This window comes from Lagopus muta, chromosome 1, assembly GCF_023343835.1.
Source record: "Lagopus muta isolate bLagMut1 chromosome 1, bLagMut1 primary, whole genome shotgun sequence".
Classification (NCBI taxonomy): domain Eukaryota; kingdom Metazoa; phylum Chordata; class Aves; order Galliformes; family Phasianidae; genus Lagopus; species Lagopus muta.
The window spans coordinates 166033227-166051967 of record NC_064433.1 but is presented as its reverse complement, the minus strand read 5'-3'; the positions used below and the strand labels follow the sequence as shown (position 1 = coordinate 166051967).

At 46.3% G+C, this 18741-nt stretch overlaps 1 protein-coding gene across 3 annotated transcripts in view; it reads left to right on the top strand.

Moving 5' to 3' along the window:
• The first annotated feature begins 1389 nt into the window (after positions 1-1389).
• SIAH3 (siah E3 ubiquitin protein ligase family member 3) overlaps positions 1390-18741 on the top strand; it is a 102224-nt gene continuing 84872 nt past the window's right edge. For 2 of the 3 annotated variants that reach the window (XM_048957781.1, XM_048957763.1), the window contains exon 1: positions 2320-2400. Coding sequence is in view for 1 of the 3 variants with exons in the window: in XM_048957789.1 (XP_048813746.1) it covers positions 2266-2400 (135 nt within the window). In the remaining 2 variants the exon portion in view is untranslated. Of the gene's footprint in view, positions 2401-18741 lie in introns of all 3 variants that reach the window. The other variant, XM_048957789.1, reaches the window with a different exon arrangement.

Sequence of the window (18741 nt, the reverse complement as noted above, 5' to 3'; positions counted from 1 at the left end):
GTGAACCAGTCCAGTGGCAATAATGAATATAGATAGAGGCTGCACCTTTTGCTTATTTAAGGCTTTGATGGCAGAGTCATCAAACTGTAGAATCATGAAGACTGGAAATGACCACCAAGATCATCCAGGCCAATCGTCAACCGTATCCCAACCATGCCCACTAACCACGTCCCTCAGTGCCACAGCTACGCAGTTCATGAACGCCTTCACGGGTGGTGACTCCACCACCTCCCCATGCAGCCCATTCCACTGCCCAACCACTCTTTCAGAGAAGTTTTTCCTGACACCCACCCCGAGATTCCTTGCACCGATGCCTTGTAGTGTGAGATTTGCCGGTTGGAAGCTTTCGTGCAGCTACCGACTGCACACTGGCAGTAAATAAATAATAAATAGTTGGATGCCTGCCGTTACTTTGGGAACAGAGAAAAGGAGACATTTAAGCAAATCAATTCACTCTCTTGTCCTTAAGCCTGTCTGGAAATATTCTCCAAATCTCTTTCCACGCTGCAAAAATTATCTCCTCATCTACAAGTGAATGTGAGGAACTGAGAGATACATATTCCTCCCAGCTTTGATGTTTTCTGGGTGGGTTGTGTTGTCAGCTGTTCCAATGTTTGCAAAATTTCACTTATTTATCTATTTTTATGCACAGCTCTCTGCAGCCTGGCAGAGCCAGTATTGCAGTATTGATTCAGGAGCTCACAGCAGTGACCACCCGGTCCCAGACTGATGCAGATGCTGTACATGGACTGCTCCATCCCTCACCCCCAGAGCTGAATCGCTTTTAAAATGAGGCAAAAGAAGAAAGAAAAGCTACTTTCATCTGTTTTGAAGGGGGGAAGGATTACAAAGGCTAAACGAGCCATATGAGTACTTAGTGAGCAATCCTAAAGAGCACCCTGATAGGAAGTTCTGGCAGAGAGCTAATTAAATTAGCCCTCTTTGATTTATTAACAAGCAGAGCAGCACAACACACAAGATTGTCCCACAAAACGAACGTGCTTTCCTATTCCCTTGGCTGCTTCAGTGCGTTTGCCTCCCAGATAACCGGGTGGTGGGAACTCTGTTTTGACGAGCCCCAGTGGCTCAGTAGATCTCCCTGCCCACCAGCACAGATACATGCCAGTAATGATACACAACAGCATCTTATTATTATTTTTTTCTATGCTTCCCTAATTCCTTCTTTTTTAATGCCTAACACAACCTAATGGCTAATTAGTAATTTCCTGCCCACCAACATGCAGATGAATGAGAAGCAAAAGCCTTCAGCATGTTTAATTATTCTGTTGATTTAGAAGCCACTTTTTCCCAGTGCAGTCCCTCCCCGTGCATGTGTTCCCATGCATCACACATTTCATTATTTTTAGGAGCACACTCTGTACCTTTATACGCTCTTGCAGCTCCAGCATCCCGCACCTACAGCATTCTGCATCCAACCCAGACACGCTGCTGACTTTAAAAGGAGTTACCCCAAGTTACAGCGGACCCCACGCCTGCTGATGTCTGCTGGTTTTTATTTATTAGTTCATTTGTTTGCAGGGGTAGGGTGCATTATTTTTGCACTGGGGAAATGTCTCTCCTGTAAAGGAGCAGAATATAACATTAACAAAGCATCAGAGAGTGACAAAAACTGAAAGCAAAGCCCGCAACCGCACAGGCGTGAATCTATTTATATAGCGAGCGCTACTTGTGCTTCACCCTGAGAGGAGCTGTAACTCCCTCTGCATATGTGATTTTCCTCCCAGGCTGCACAATGAAGTCTGCTTCACCTATTCCTGCCACTTTCCTACAGTTTTGTTGGTGGGTTTCTCTCCTACCCGTTCCATTTTTCTCTGGTATTAAGGCGCCCTTCGCTAAATGAAGCCAATTAATAAATGGAGACGTTAAGCAATCAATTGTGCCTGCCTATCTCCCCAGCCCTGCGTACTCCCGGCTGTAATCGCAAGATAAATGCGATGTGCTGATGTATGGTAATGTTCAATAATACATTCTCCGCCAGGCTCGATTCATCAGGGACTTTCTGGAGGGGAGGCATTCGTTATTGGCTGTCTCCGGACCTCAAGGATAACAGTTCTGTCCTTTCCATTGGCCGACCCACTGCTGCAAGCCTCTTCCCGTCTTATTTTGATGATGAATATGAAGGCATGCTGAGCCGTGCCGGAGCGCAGCGCTCGCCGACTGCACTCTCTCCCAGCCTCAAGGACTGCGGGGCTGCCTCGCTGCCTCCCCTGCCCGCCGCTGGCAGCAGCAACCCCCGAAGTTGGGATGCTTTTCTTCACCCAGTGCTTTGGGGCTGTCTTAGATCTCATTCACCTGCGGTTTCAACACTACAAAGCGAAGAGGGTTTTCTCAGCCGCCGGGCAGCTCGTCTGCGTCGTCAACCCAACGCACAGCCTGAAGGTGAGCCAAAGAGATTTGCTCTCTCCCCATTTCTCTGCTCCCTTACCCCTTCCTCCCTGCTGCTGCCATTTCTCCCCGGGGAAGCATGATGATCCAACAGTGTGGGGAGAGCGTGGTTATCACCACGCAGCCCCGGCAGAGGGATGGATGCTCACAGTGCTGCAGGAGCACTTTGGGGATGAAGGAAGGAGAGCATCCCGCAGCCAGAGTAGCTGTAGGCAGCTACCAGTGCCCACATTGCCAAAGTTTCCCATTCATCCACAAGACAAGAAGGCATGCTGTGAGCATTTTGGGGGGGGAGGTAAAAAGTTAGTTTGATGAATTAGCATGCTTTCTTTTGAAGGGCTCTGGTGTGGCTAGTGCTGCCAGTGTGTGACAGTGTGCTGCTGGTGTGTGACAATGTGATGCTAGGGAGCAGGGTGAGGGGGGCTCTCCCACAGCTCAGCGATCTCTGCCTGTTGTCCATGCTTTCTTTGGGGCAGAAAAAGCAGTTTTTGCCTCCAGAGGGGAGCCTGAAGGCATTCTTTGGGCACCGAAAACCTCCTTCGCCCTCTGCAAGGTGAAGCTATTTTAAGGCTGGAGAATACATTTGCCTTAATGCAAAACTATTTATAGAGCCCATAAAACACTTCTCTTGTGAGCTTGGTTCTGGATTTACACTGACAAAGTGTCAACAGTTCCATCTACGCCAAAGCCCTGATGCTTTCACACAGAGCCACAGCAGTGGGTAAGGCGGTGGCTGGGGGGCTTCAGGGACTGCATGGCAGCAGCGAGGGTCCACCTTTAGCACAGTGACTCCTGTACTGCTGAAAGCCCCTCGCAGACCTGACCTGCAGAGCAGACTCAGCAGGGAATTGAATTCAGGACAACTCATCCAGGCTGGATGTGGCTCTGGGTAGCCTGGTCTGGTGGTTGGCGACCCTGCACATAGCAGGGGCGTTGAAACTAGATGATCTTCGAGGTCCTTTTCAACCCAGACCATTCTATGATTTTATGATTCTAGTATGTCTGGCTCTGCTTTCCCACACCAAGAGGTCTGCTGGCAGGGTGACCTCCTCCTTGGGGCAGCATCCCCCTGATGGGAATAGCAACACTTCAAGAAAGCAGATTTCTGGAGCTGTATTTGCAGTGTGGGGCAGGTAGAGGTATTTCCCAGCACAGCAGCAGCTTGGAGAGGGTTCTCCTGCAGGGCTGCCAGGGGATGTTTTGGGGACAGCTTGCCTCTCATGTCATCACATCCTCTGCCACTGCTGGCACTGCTCAAACATCCCACAGCCCTCTCCTTCTCTCAAAGGGATCTTTCCATGCAGATGGGCAAAGCACGCTGCTGGAAGAAACAGCTGCCTCTGTGAGTGCACAGGGAGATTTGGTAAATGAGCTCTTCTGTTCCTGACCCCTTTTAAATGATTGCCTCCCGCTACTTTTGTCTGCAATCTGAATTATGAAAAAAAAAAAAGCCCTTGGCATCCAATGGTTTTTGAAGGTCATGTTGCAATGGCACAGTCTGAGGAGACACCCCACAGGCACACGGTCCACTTCCCTCCCCCGTGATAACTGGGACAGAACCTGATTTTGTCAGTTCACCTCCTCCCAAGCTGCAGATTCACTTCACTTGCCTTTAAAAGTGCCAGAAGAAAAGTTAGAATCACAGAATATCCTGATTTGGAAAGGACTCCTAAGGATCACTGAGTTCAACTTGTGATGCTTCCGTTCCCCTCCATTAAACACGTGGGATATTTCAGCACATTAAAATTCCTCATAGCCAATCTCCCCGTTGCTGGGACTCAGAGCCCAGCAGAGAGGTGAGTGATCTCAGTACAGCCTTGCTTGGGTGCAAAGCTCCCTCGGAACAAAACAGGAGCTTTTAGGAAAGGTGCAATGTGCAAATGAAGCACAGTGATCAGGCTGAAATTTCATGTTCCCCCATACATCCCCTTTGTGCCAGCAGGCAAACGGAATCAGCTGACACAAAACCACCGTGGATGGGAAAAAAAAAGTGGTACACCCCAAGCAGTCAGCTCATCTTCCCTCCTAGCTTGCAGAAGGGTCACTTTCCATGGGCAGGGCACCTTGTCCAAAAGGTGCCAAAAACTGGGCAAAGGAACCTGCTTCTGCCCTGGGGCTGAACCTGTTCCTCTGCAGTGTATTGTGGTATTATGACTACTTGATGTTTTGGAGTCTATTACTTCCAGCTGGGTCACTGCATCTGTAACATTTTGCTGACAGCCTCCACATCTACCTTAACAATTGACAAGCGGAGTGAAAACTGTATTAAGGTTCACAGTTGATGAATACGAGCCTGCTAGGAAACAAGGGCCGGGAGCAAAGTCATTCCTTCAAAGCTTTAATGACTGTGCTTACCCCACAATTGTAAGCTCTCTGCAAAGGGATTATCTCCTTCTGTGCTTCTACAGCACTCTGGTGAGGGGACTGCTGGCTGGCTTGTGCAAACGATGAATGATGGGCATCGTGTTCTGCTGTGATTGTGCACCTTGACATTTCACACACAGCTCAGGTCCCTCGTCAGTGTGTATAACCCCACTGAAGTCCAAACACGGCAGAACCCACGGAAGGCTCAGAGATGTGGTTGGCATCTCAACCCCCACTGATTGTGATGGCGGTTGGCCACCACAGTGTGCACCAGAGATTTGGCACCATGGATCTCAGCGGGAGGCAAAGGACAGGCATCCACCAGGGCCTGTCTTGCACAGCACTGCGGTCACAGCACCCGTGTTCGGCCAGCTGCTGCATACGGCTCTGTTAAACACATCCTCTTCATTCCAAGAGTTATGAGCTTATGAAATTATAGAATGACTTTGGTTGGATCATCAAGTTCCAACTCTCCTGCCTTGGGAAGCGGTTTTAACTCTCCTGAGTGCTGGAAAGAAGTGTAACGTTCGTGTGAAAAACAGTCTTCCCCATCTCTGTAAGACTTAAATAACTCATTAAATTGAGAGAAGATGCACATGTGAAGGACGGCATAAATAGTTTAACTTTACATTCAGCAAGGATCTCAGTGCTGTTTATTGGGCCAGTCTGCATTCTAGAATTATTTGATGTGAGAAGCATATCTGCACTGAGTGAGTGCATTTGAATCCTATTCTAACTGCTTGGTTCTGTGCACAGTGGCAGCCAAATGGCTTTGTAATCTATTTTATCCCCAGCAGGATTAAAATGCTATGGTACAAAGTACCCCCATGAGATGTACTCTTACACTCGGTGTAAGGAAGGATATGGGCATTGCAATGTTCATCTCACAGCCTCTAGCCAGCCCACACCACCATCTCAGTGCAGGGCTGTAGTCTGGGGAAATCAAATGGTGTTTTCCCATCTGAAGCAACTGGATCTAACAGCCAGGGCAAGAGAGGCTTTGGTAGCCCCAGGGTGCCTGCAAACCTAGGGTCTTGTCCTGTGGTGGGGACAAGGGAACATTGGGCAATGTAAACTCCAAAATCCTTTTGTACGGAAGCAGCAAGTAGATAATGATGGGTACCAGGAGTTCTTCCATCCCATAACTCACTGATCTTGCAGACCCATACATGCACTCCACATGGTCCATAGCATGAGAGAGCAGAGTAGCATGGAAAAGCAGAGCAACTTCAAGCTCCATCATCAGAAATCACAGCAACCTCTGGGAGGATGGGAAGTGAGGGGAAAAGCCACTGCCCCTGAAGTTTCTATGCTAATATGCTCCTTGCCCAAGTTGATGGGTGCTATAGCTCTGGTTAGAGGTATACAGGGACAAAGGGACATCAGTTTCCTTCCCTACATATGGATGGAGATTTTGGTTTGGGGCTGGAACTGCTGGTATGAATTTTAATACTGAACCCGACCTGACTGCAGGATGCATCAGGTCAGTTGTCATCCATGGGAGACGGTGCAGTCATGGTAATGCTAGAGAAACCCTTCTCCCCCCCTCCCCGTGGGATGTTTGGCAGCAGGGATTAGGAGCAGCAATCAGACACATCACATTGTGCTCTAATCCTCCTGCTCTGAGCTGGCTCAGCATAGACATGCATATACATGAGCCATACACAACAGTCCTGACACCTCCCTCAGGAGCAATGCTGCCCCAAAGCTATTGCCATTGCAGACTCATGGGGTGCAGAAGAAATCAGGATGTTTTAATAAAAGCCTTGATTCTGTGAAATGAGTCGTGAGGTCTCAGCGTGCTTCCAAACAGACGTAAGTTACACCCAGAGATTTCCATCATTAGCACAAATCTGTGTGATTTGGCAGTAGTCTCTGGATAGAAGCCAAGCACTGAGCATGGTCCTGCAAGACCCAGACATTCAGAAGTCCAGGCTCAGGTCTTTGAGCATCACTAAACTCCTCAGAGTCAGAATTTGCAAATAGTACAGTTTTTGTTTAGAATGAAGGAAAGGAGCTGCTGGCTGTGCCCTGCCTTCCCAGGGCTTTGGCACTCCCTGCACATAGGGAATCCCTCATCTTGTCCTCCCTGGCTCAGAGCTGAGGCTTTAGGTAACCCTGGCATCCCCTATGCCCGATTCTGTCAGCATCTCCTGGCTTGGTGTGGACCAGAGAAAATCGGTGAATCCCGCAGAAGTCTTTGCCCAGCTTTGCTCAGAACTGAGCGAGGCAGTGGGAAAGATGTGCTTTTCTGGTTGTAACAAGGACCCCTGCGATGCCAGCTTGTTCCTGGCCCTCAGCTCTCCATCCCCTGCTCTTTCTGAACAGGGGAGCAACTTCCCAACTCTGCATGTATGTGCTTCATTTGGAAGTGAGAAGCAGGGATTTGGGAAATTAAACACCTCATCAGGCTGCTTCATTTTTCCTTTTCTTCATAGCTTGTCTCTTTTCATTAGGTGCCATTTCTTCTGAGCTATCCTCACGCTGCACATTGCTGCCTATACAAAACCCTTAAGGCAAAACATTCTCTTTGTCATTCAGTAAGCTAGTTTTGCCTATTTTTTTCTTCTTTTTACTCTTGCTGAAGGAAAGCATCGCTAACTTTACTGCAACTTTGGGTCCCTTCTGTGCCTTTAAGCTCCTACAGAAGAAACCACAGTCATTCAGACCTCAGCTTGTTTGGTAACACAGATTTCCACACTGACTGTAGAAGTCCTGTTTTAAAACAGTTACCAGCAAGATGGGGAGAGCTACAGAATTAAGGGAAAGGTTGCTAACACCGCTTTCATTCCAACAAGGAATCACAGAATCATAGAATCATAGCATCATAGAATGGCCTGGGTTGAAAAGGCCCACAATGCTTATCCAGTTTCAACCCCCTGCTATGTGCAGGGTCACCAACCATCAGACCAGGCTGCTCAGAGCCACATCCAGCCTGGCCTTGAATGCCTCCAGGGATGGGGCATCCACAGCCTCCTTGGGCAACCTGTTCCAGTGCATCACCACCCTCTGAATGAAAAACATCCTCCCAGTATCTAACTAAACCTCCCCTGTCTCAGCTTAAATCCATACTTTACATGCTTGCAAAGTTCTGTTGCTCTTAGGCACCAGACAGCAATCCCAGCAAGCAGATCCTGCTGGCGGACTCATGGCCACACGTCACACAGGGCAGGGAGCCATGACCACTGTTTATTCACCAGTGTTGGTGAACCATGGATTCATAGAATTATACCATAGAATGACTTACATTGAAAGGGACCTTAAAGCCCAGCCTGTTCCAACTCTGTAGTGACCTGCTGCCCACAGCCACCTTCAGCACTGCTCAGCTCTCCCAGTGCTCTCATCTAGGAGGGGAAGAGCACTCAGGTGCTGCAGATGAATTGCCCGACACATTTGCATGCACGAGTCATAGAAGTTTTATTTATTTAGAGGCATTTCTGAGCATCACATATAACATTAATAGATTTATCTTTAGCTCGTCTTGTTACTCTCAACAGTGACAAAAAAACATTGTAAGAGAATGTTGGAGACCTCCAAGTGCTCTGCGTGTTTATTTTGATGTGTGTTTTCCTTCCAGTTTGGCCTCTCCAGTAGAAAATATATCATGTACTCAGCTTTGGTGTTGTAACTGGTACCGTAAACATGCAAACACTGAGCTCCAGAGTGAAATGCCCATCAACCTCCGGGCACTGCATGGCAGAGATGAGACACAGCTCCTTGTGAGCTTCTCAAATACAAGATCACACAGTGTCTCGCATCACGTGTCAGCTGAATTGGAAAGAGAAACAGAGAAATGGAGCACAAATGAGACAGAAAAAGACGAAATTAGTAAGCTCCCCTTGTGCAGAAAACAAATAAGCACTTGAGACAAACAAGGAGGTGGCTGCTATGGAATCAGAAAACCACATCAGTGAAGGGTGAAAATGTTCTTCCGCTCTCAGGGACTGTCATGTGGCAAATAAGCCAAGAAGTAAGAGAGACAACAGAGTGAATCACCATCACATGAGGATCATATAGGGCAGCGATGTGACAGTCAGTATTGTCCTGAGCTCGGCAGGAACACCCAGGGGTGCAGGGTGAAACACATGCACAGATTCCAAAATATATCTGTTTTGTAGGGTCACATCCCTTATTCAGACACATCTATTCTCATAGCATTCAAACTGGCCTGTTTTAGGCAAAGCAAGCAAATAAACCATGGACATTGCCACCATTGCCAGATGAGCGCGGAAAATACCTAATGAAAATGAGAGGTGGACCCATACAAAGGAGGCACTCAACAATCCAAGGATCAGCAAAGGAGACTGACACTAGTGGAAAAGGATTGAGCAATGCTAGTTACACAAGTATCTGATGATTTAAACTCATCAGAAATACAAGTCTTTATGGTATCCACAGCCCTGGGATAGTAGGAGCTAATAAAAAGAGTCTGAGTTGAAAGGAAAGTCACTCTGGCAAGCAAAAGATGTCAGAAGAGAGTGAGAAGTATTTCAAAATATGCTGTGGGATAAGCACCCTCATTGGTGATCACAAGCAGTACAAAAAAAACAATCTGAAGAGGGGAGGATAGATTGTTTGACATCTGTCTGCAAAGACTTTTCACCCCAGGACAACACTGAACATCTTCCTAAAGAGCACTGAGTGACTTCCGTGGCGCAAATAATCCTCTCCACCAGCTCTGCCTTTCATTCTCCTTATGGGATAGCTGCCAGCAGAACAAACTTACACTCAGTTTATTCAATTAACTGCTTCTTGATTACATTCCCCCTCCAGCAGGATCCCTAATGCTTCAGAGCTGGTTTTCGGTGCGTGTGCTGTGTTAATTAGCTATGCATAGAGGTACAAAGCAGAGAGGCGACATAGTTAGTGTCATTTCCTTTCCCTGCCTGGATTCTGGCTTTGTGCATAGAAACACAGCGTGGCTGAGGCTGGCAGGGCCCTCTGGGTCCCTCTGCTCAATCCCCTGCCCCAGCAGGACACCCAGAGCAGGGTGCCCAGGGCCACATCCAGGAGGCTCTGGGAGATCCCCAAGGAGGAGACCCCACAGCCTCTGTGCAGCCTGTGCCAGTGCTCCATCACTGCACAGCACTGAAGGGCTCCTGGTGTTCCCAGGCTCAGTGGAGTGTTTTCTCCTTGATCAATGAAAGCCATGGATGCTGCCCAAATTCTGGACTTAGGATGAAATAGCATCACTTAAGATGAAAAATTGATGACTTCTCTGATTTATTAGGCTAATTCATGGTTTGTAGATCGTGAAGGTGTACGGATGATCTGTGTTTTTCTGGGACATTTTAAAATATTGTCAGCCTACATGACTCAGGATAGTGAAGCACTGAAATTGGTTGCTCAGAGAGGTGGTCCCATCCCTGGAGACATTCAAGATCAAATTGTACAGGGCTCCAAAAACCTGATTTTTCTGAAGGTGTCCCTCTTCATTGCAAGGATGAATTAGATTGTCTCTTCCAACTCAAGCAATCCTATATTCTATGACTTTCTTGGTCCCTAAGAGCTGCCTCTGCACTGGTGCAGGTGCAACAGAGAGGAGCCTAACCCCGCTCCTCACTCCACCCCTACTCATTTCACAGGCCTTGGCTGGTTGAATAAAAGAGTTGGCACTGGTATGCCAGACTGCACAGGCAGCTGTAATGTGGGCTTGTGTTTCCCATCTGTTCTAGGAATGGCGCTTTCAGTGGTGAAGGCACTGGGATGGGGAATATCTCAGGTCACTGCAGCAAGCTTCATCAAAGGGTATCTGACATGAGCCCAAAGCATCGCTCCTTCAGCCGTGCTTTGCTGATTCTTAAGGCTTGGTGGCCAAGGGGAGATGTTTGCACTTCACTTCCTCCCCTCATATTCCTACAGTGTAGCCATGGTGTGGCCAGAGGCTTATCTGGCTCATTGAATTTCCTCTCTGCCTTCCTTCTGGAAGATGTTTTTGGGGGACAACTCTACTGGTGAATCAAACAGTATCCTATATAAGTAGCTTTCCCAAGACACATATGAGAATCTTTCTTCCAGATGCAATTCCTCTTTTGAATCTCAGGGGAGGAAATAATGAAACTTTAAAAATAAGCAAAACTTTTCCTGGGTTTCTTCTATCACAGAAAATATTTCAAAAATGAGACTCAGAAGTACTGAGGTCATGCAAGGTTGCACAAATGTAACTGATGGCTTGTAAGTAACTGATTATACAGGCTGAATTTTCTTTCAGGCTGTTGGTAGAAGATGAAAGAACTATCAGAAGACAGATCTGAAGCCAGCTTAATCTCCAGTTGCTTCACAAGGTGGTTGGAGATAATTTAGTGTTGCAGGTACACATGAGCTTACTAGGGAGGTCTCTTAATAATTTTTAAGCTTTTAATGATTTTTTTTTTTAAATAATAAATCAGTGATTAGGAAAAACTATCCCAGTTTACAAACAAATCCAGGCTGTATTTGCATATTTTGATATTTTGCTGCTTTAATTGAAGCAACTTTAATTTGCCAGAGACCAATCAACAGCCTGTAGCAAAGAGAACTTGCTCTGATGAAGCAGATGCTGGAGAATGGAAGACCTTTTCTCTACTCACTCAAAGGGAAAACTAATTGATGCTGAAAGCTGCCTTTCAGCATTTTTTGTGGTAGTAACTTTTGCTTTGTGACTTTTACAGCACAGAAGAAACTTGTAGGTCAAGTAGCTTCTGTGTTGGCTTTCATGCAAAAGGGCAAGCTGCATGCTGCTGTATCTGCAACCTGGGTGCTCAGTAAGGCGTGTGCCTCCTGGGGTTTGCAAACACCTGAGATCTGAAAGAGACCTCAGTCCAGCCCTCTAATGTGGAGAAGCCCTATTGCCCAAATCCAGTCTTGCAGACAATCTGTTTTTACCTCAACCCTAACCCTGGTGACGGAGTCACCATTTCTGGACATGTTCAAGGACTGTTTAGATGTGGTACTGAGGGACATGGTTAATGGGCATGGTGGGGATGGGCTGATGGTTGGACTAGATGATCTTAGAGGTCTTTTCCAACCTTAATGATTCAATGATTCTGATTTTCTTGGTGGGTGCCTTTACCTCTTTGGGGTGATCTCATCACCAGACTTCTCCCAGATCCTTCCAGCACATTCCTGAATCCTGAGTAAAACCAGGCTTAGCAATCAGGGGAGCCCTTAGTGATGAGTGACCTGGTACTCAGATCCCAGGGCCCAGCTGACAGTTCAGAAGACAGTGCTTGTGTCATAGGTTTGCTGAGCAGTCTTCCCTGACATCAGGCAGGTAGTTTGAGATGCAAGCCAAATACTCAAATCTTCCACCATAGGTGAACCATAGATATATGGGGGACCCATCTGCAAAATGAGTCCTGTTGCCAGAAATTCTGTGAGGCTGCTAATGAATGCTTTGGTGTCAATGATGCTGGGGGCTGTACTCTTCCTATCTCACAGTCAGGATGTAAATATGGAAGATGAAAAAGGGGATGATGAAGCTAAATTATAACCACCTAAGTTTCTTTTCTTTCTTTCTTTCTTTCTTTCTTTCTTTCTTTCTTTCTTTCTTTCTTTCTTTCTTTCTTTCTTTCTTTCTTTCTTTCTTTCTTTCTTTCTTTCTTTCTTTCTTTCTTTCTTTCTTTCTTTCTGTCTTTCTGTCTTTCTTTCTTTCTGTCTTTCTTTCTTTCTGTCTTTCTTTCTGTCTTTCTTTCTGTCTTTCTTTCTGTCTTTCTTTCTTTTTTTCTTTACCTTAATCACTTAATTATGATTATACTGTACTTAGAAAATATAATGCATTTTAGGAGTGTTAAGTGATACTTAGAGGGCTCATTAATCCGTTGTTAGCGAGCAGCCACTGCTGAGAGGGAATGGAGCAATCACACCACTGCAGCACTACACAGCATTATGAAGGCAGTAGTAGATTTTATACTCACGTGGCTTCAGAGGGATCTGGACTGGCTGGACCAATGCGCTGAGATCAACTGTGTGAGCTTCAGCAAGACCAAGTGCCAGGTCCTACAATTTGGGCACAAGAACCCTGTGCACTGAAAGGCTGTGCAAAGGAAAAGAACCTGGGGGTGTTAGCTGACAGCTGTCTGAACGTGAGCCAGAAGTGTGCCCAGGTGGCCCAGAAGGACAACTGCATCCTGGTTGGTATGAGAAATAGCGCAGCCAGCAGGAGCAGGGTGATGATAATCTGCCTGTACTGGTAAGGACGCACTTTGAATACTGTATTCAGTTTTGGGCCCCTCACTACAAGAAAGGCACTGAGACCCTGGAGTATGTCCAGAGAGGAGCAATGAAGCTGTGAGGGATCTGGAGCACAAGTCTTATGGGGAGAGGCTGAGGGAACAGAGATTGTTCACTCTGAAGAAGCGGAGGCTCAGAGGAAAGCTTATCGCTCTCTACAACTGCCTGAAGGGAGGTTGTGGTGAGATGGGGGAGTTGGCCTCTTCTCCATGTAACAGTGATAGGATAAGAGGTGATGGCCTTAAGTTATGCCATGGGAGATTCAGGTTGGTTATTAGGAAAAATTTCTTCTCAGAAAGAGTAGTGAGACACAGGCTGCCCAGGGAGGTGGTGCAGTTGCTGTCCCTGGAGGTGTTCAAGAACTGTGTGGATGTGGCACTGGGGGACATGGTTTAATGGGCATGATGGGGTTTCGTTGATGGTTGGACCAGGTGATCTCAGTAGTCTTTTCCAACCTTGACGGTTCTATGATTCTATGGTTCTATGTTCTGGCCAGAGTATGTGATCACCTTGAACACAACACATGGCCGGAGCTCAGAAAGAGGACAAACCTCATCATGGTGGCTGCTCCTTTTCCAAAGCAGCCAGAGGAGCAGGATAAGGTAGTCTGCCTTTCTGATGAGCTTGCCTCTCAGAACTGGTGATGGAGCTGAAGATAGAAAGAAATGCATATGCTTCATGTGGTAAAATCCTCCTCTGGAGATGGGAGATGAGGTGGAGGGACCCCATGGTCCACACCTGAAGCTGTGCCATGTGTCTCTCATCCTCATGGGAAGTGACCTTTGGTGAGCCCAGAGCATCAGCAGCTGCCCCAAACCCATGGGCAAGAAACATGGGATGTGGACAGGTTGTTCTGAAAATACAACAGCTTTCTGCACATCAGGCTTCTTCTTCATACCCTGTACTGCTCTCCTTGCTCATGTGGACATACTCTTTCACTTCTAAGCCAGAAGAAATACCTTGGGAAGCAATAAATACCATGCCATGATACGAGACTCCTGATCTTCCAGGATTTTTATCTAAGCATAATCCATCGATGCTATTTAATTACGACGAAGCAGCTGCCTTATACATCTGAAATGCTTCTATTTGCCTTAATTTTACAGCACGATAATTAACTACCAATAACTTATTTAACATATATTTACAGAGGGGAATGTCAGGAATGCATCATTTTTTTCAATCTCAGTAAATGCATTTGCAATAACCAATTTGGTATTTAATTAGCTCATCTCTGAAAGAAATTACCTCAGAAAATGTTTTAGCTATGGTTCTTTGCAAGGTCTGAGGAAAAGGATGCACCAACTGCAAGCCAGTAACAATTTTTTTGGCTTTATTATGTTGAAGTGTTCTGCTGTTCATGTAAGCTTAACATAGTCATGGCCTTCACATCATTTTAAAGTTCAGCTATTAACCACATAGCATATCAATATGCAATAGAACAGCATTCATTAAGTAGACTATAAATCAACCCTTCTGTTGGCACAGTAGATACCAATGACTTTCATAAAGCTCCTGAAAGCTCGTGGCCAAAGAAGAGGACACCGTTATCAGGAACAACACATTTCCGTGCAGCCCAAAATGCATTAGATCTATACTAAGCAATACATAAATAAATATTAATGGGGAAGAGAATTTGTGTCTGTCATGTGGTTCTTCAGGATTTCCTTGAGGAATGAGTTAAATATCTCCTACATTCCTGCAGTGTGCTCAAGGACGTTGTTCTCTTGGGAAATACAGCACCAATCCCTCAAATGAGGGTCACACCACAGTCCCTAGGGATTGCTGATGAATCTCTTAGCCACAAACCCCAGGAACTGCTGAGCATCACATCTGTGTTTTTCTTGGCCTAAACACAGTGTGAGCTGCATGACCAAGCATCTTCCGCTGCTGGCCACTGACTCTGTGCGCTCACAGCATGGTTCATCCACTGATGAGGATATGTGCATCTGTAGGGGAGCGTGGAGCTGGGTGGTTGAAAACAGGGATCTTCTTCTGAAACTTTACTGACTGATAACAAGGTTAAGCTGCATAAGGGGACAGAGAAAGTTTCTTGCCTCCCAGTCTTGAAATCACAACTTTTTAAGCTAGAAGAGGCTCTTATAGCAACCTCGCTGGGCCAGCTGTACAAATACAAAGACAAGATCCTTTCTCAGGAGCTTAGAGCCATAACTTCAGCTTCCTGATGTCTATTAGAAAGGTGTGCAGGTTAGACACGACATCTGCCATTGACAGAGATCACAACATGCCTACGAGCAAAATATGTGAGGGCTGATCTGAAAGTAATGCCTCCTAATTTATGATTTTGGCCCACAGTGCCAGGGGCAGATGTTGGTGGTATGGCAGTAGCAGCTGAACCTTCCCACCAATATCCCATTACATTTTGTTGCCATGTGACAGATGGCAGCAGAAAAGCAGTCTGACAGGTCCCTGAAATGGATCTGACATGGAAGTGCAGATGAGCAAAGGTGTGTTAGGGGGGAAATTGTTAGGGGGAAGTTCTTGACTAGGAGAGTGGTTAGGCCCTGGAACGGGCTGCCCAGGGAGGTTGTGGATGCCCCGTCCTTGGACGTGTTTAAGGCCAGGTTGGACGGGGTCCTGGGCAACCTGATCTGAATGTGTATGTTTGGTGGCCCTGCTAGGCAGGGGAGTTGGAACTACATGATCCTTGGGGTCCCTTCCAACCCGGGTGATTCTGTGATTCTGTGATTCTGTGATTCTGTGTTACTGAATTCCCCCATGATGAGAAAAAATGGCACCCATTGATATTCATCTACACTTGCTGAACATTTATGGAGACCAAATAGTGGATATGAGCACAGCGAGGCAATGGGTGCTGTGTTTCAGCAGTGGCAACAGCAACGTGAAAGACAAGCCACATTCCAGACAGCCACACACAGCTGTCATGCCACAAAATGAAGAGTCTTGATCAGTTCATCCATGCAAATCATCTAATGGTGGTGACTATGTTGAAAAATAGTGTTTTGCAGCTGAGAATTTGATCTATCAAATAGTGTTACTGTTCTCTTTTCATCTGTTGCCACTTATACGTGGAAATAAATAGAAGGCATTACTTTCAGAGCATAATATTTTAGAAATTTCAATGTCAGAAAAAAGAAGGCTGCACCTCGGAAAGGCTTTGGGGAAGCCAGGGAGGAGCTGTTCAGTGTTTTATTTTTCCTGAATGCTAAAGAAATAACAGTAACCTGAGATCCCACACAAAAGCCTGGAAACCCAAGTATCCTTCTCCTCCTGCTCAGGGGAAGTTCAATATCCCCACAGAAATGCTGTGTCTGTTGTAAAACCCAAACTAACTTTGCTAGGAGTGGGGGGAAGCAATGAAAAAAATGGAAAAAAATCAATCACAGTTGATAGGCAGTAGAGGTTTGTATCGATTCCGTGAGATTCCCTTCATCGGGATTGCTAGCAACAGTCTTATTTTCCCTCTGTGCTCACCACATCAGCCTGTTCCCCTGTTCCCTCCCCAGTGGCTGTCCCTGTGCCCCTCTCCCTTCCAGCTCTGCAGGTGCAGTTACAACCCATCTCAGCTGCTGGATCAGCACTTCTTGTCCTCTGAGGCTTTGTGAATGTCACCCCCCGCTTGCAAAACCACCGTCTTCAGCAGTGTTTAGCACTCTGTAAAAGGTAGCAAAGTCTGAAAGTCACCCCTTACCCCACCCGTGCACCAGCATCCCAGCCTTCTTCACGTTTTGTCTGGTTGCTGTTTCACTTTTCACTCTCTGGTAGATTCCTGCCTAGTTTCTCCAGGCAGAGAGCACCCCTCCCTGTAGAATATCAGCCCCTGGAGCATCCCTGGTGCTGTTCCTTGGGACCACCAGTGGGGCCAGCTGTGATCTCTCTGCTTCCACATCTGTGGGGTACCAGTCTGCTTCCAGCCTTAGTACCCCACTTCACACTGAGTATCAGATCTCCTGTTTCCATGGCCTGGATCTCCTTGTGATTTTATTTTTTTTATTTTTATGTTTAATTCTGCAGAAGGGAGGCCATGGTTCATTGGTCTGGAAAATATCATGCTTGTCTTTGGTGAATAGCCAGGTTTTCATAAAATGTTCATCAAGCAGAAATTCCCAGACCACTTATAAATACTGTTACCTTCCTTTTAGAGCTGGAAAATCCAAAGCCTTTCTGAGATTAGAACAACTTCTGCACTGCAGAGAGGAGACGGACGTTCTGCTCCCTTTTAATGTAGGAAGCGTCCTCAGTAATTCTGTGGAATGAGTGACAAAACGTCTTCTGATGTCAAGGAAAATCTCAGGGGCTCCATGTTTGCAGTTTCACACCTCGTGCAAGCAGAAAGAAGGTTTTTCTTGAAGCTGCTCAAAATAGATTTGATTTTGAAGGAACAGAAACCCATTAATTATGCTGTTTTGTGAGATAATCAGTCCAGACACCTGCTACATAGAACAAGCTGAGATGTTGTGCTAAAGTAAATGACAAATAAATGCAAGCAGGTTGTACTAGAGGACAAACCCTATTCTCTGTCCCACTTCAAAGTGCACAAACTGTGAGCTGTGTACGGCCATCTCATGATGGAAAGGTCATCCCAGCCCTAAAAGACCAGAGAATAAATGTGAAAGTTACTTCCAAGTCTGCATGGCACTTGTCCCAGCAGTACACTGCACTTGTCACTCAACTCATAGAGAAAATAGAGATGCTGTTGGGTCTCCAGGAGCAAAAGTGCAAATTTCATGCAAGATGCTTTCTGTTTGTCCCTGAGGCAAGTGCCTGGGCATCACTGCAGGATGCTGCCTTCCAGCTCTGCCTCTGCTGCTGTTAGCCCTCCTGCACTCTAAGCTCCATGTGAAGCAATAGAGTAATGCTCCTACAGGTGGTCAAATCTGCCTTACTCTGATCATTCCAATTCACAACAAAATTAATCATCGTGCAGGGCTTGTACTTCTCATCTTTTTTTTTTTTTCTCCCCTTTTAATACAGCAAAGTGGTCTGCTATTAATGGGCATGCATTAAACTGCTTGGCACAGCATGTTCAGAACCGAGAGCAGGAAACGATCATTTCACGGCCACTGCAAAGCAAACCTGTTCAAGTGTCTTGGGGCAGAGTGAAAACCTAGTATTTGGGGATTCATTTTCTGGAATTTAATGAGGCCAAGAGTCAGGTAGCAATTAAATCTCTGTAGATAGAGAGGGTAGTTTCATAATAGACTTCAAGTGGTAAGGTTGGCTTAGAAACTCCTAACCCCGTGTCACAGCCCGTTACAAGTACTACCACACTGGTGGCTGTGCTGTAAACCAGATTGATGGGATGATTTGCATTGCAAACTCTTTCAGGAGATTATATTTGAGCTGTGGCATTTCAAGAGTAGGCTCAGGTTCCTGCCAAACTGGAGTGATGAAGCTGTGTATGTGTCAAGTGTGCATGTGTGCATTCATTCATATCCCTGTAGATGCTTTGCAGATGTGATGCTTGCACATAGGAAGCACAAGAAGTCCAAGATTCACAAGAGGGGCAGTGAGCAATGCCTTGCCTAAAGCTAAACATCATTGGCTTTTTCACCTGGTTAGAGCTACCTTCTGCTGTAGGAACTTCACAGAACCATAGATTCATAGTATATCCCAAGTTGGCAGGGACCCACAAGGATCACTGAGTCCAACCCCTGGCCCCACACAGGACCACCCAAAATTCAAACCCTATGTCTGAGAGACTCAGTCACATGGACAATCAGGACCCCATGGTCTTCTTTTGCTGCACATAGGCATATAACCCTCTGCACTGAACAT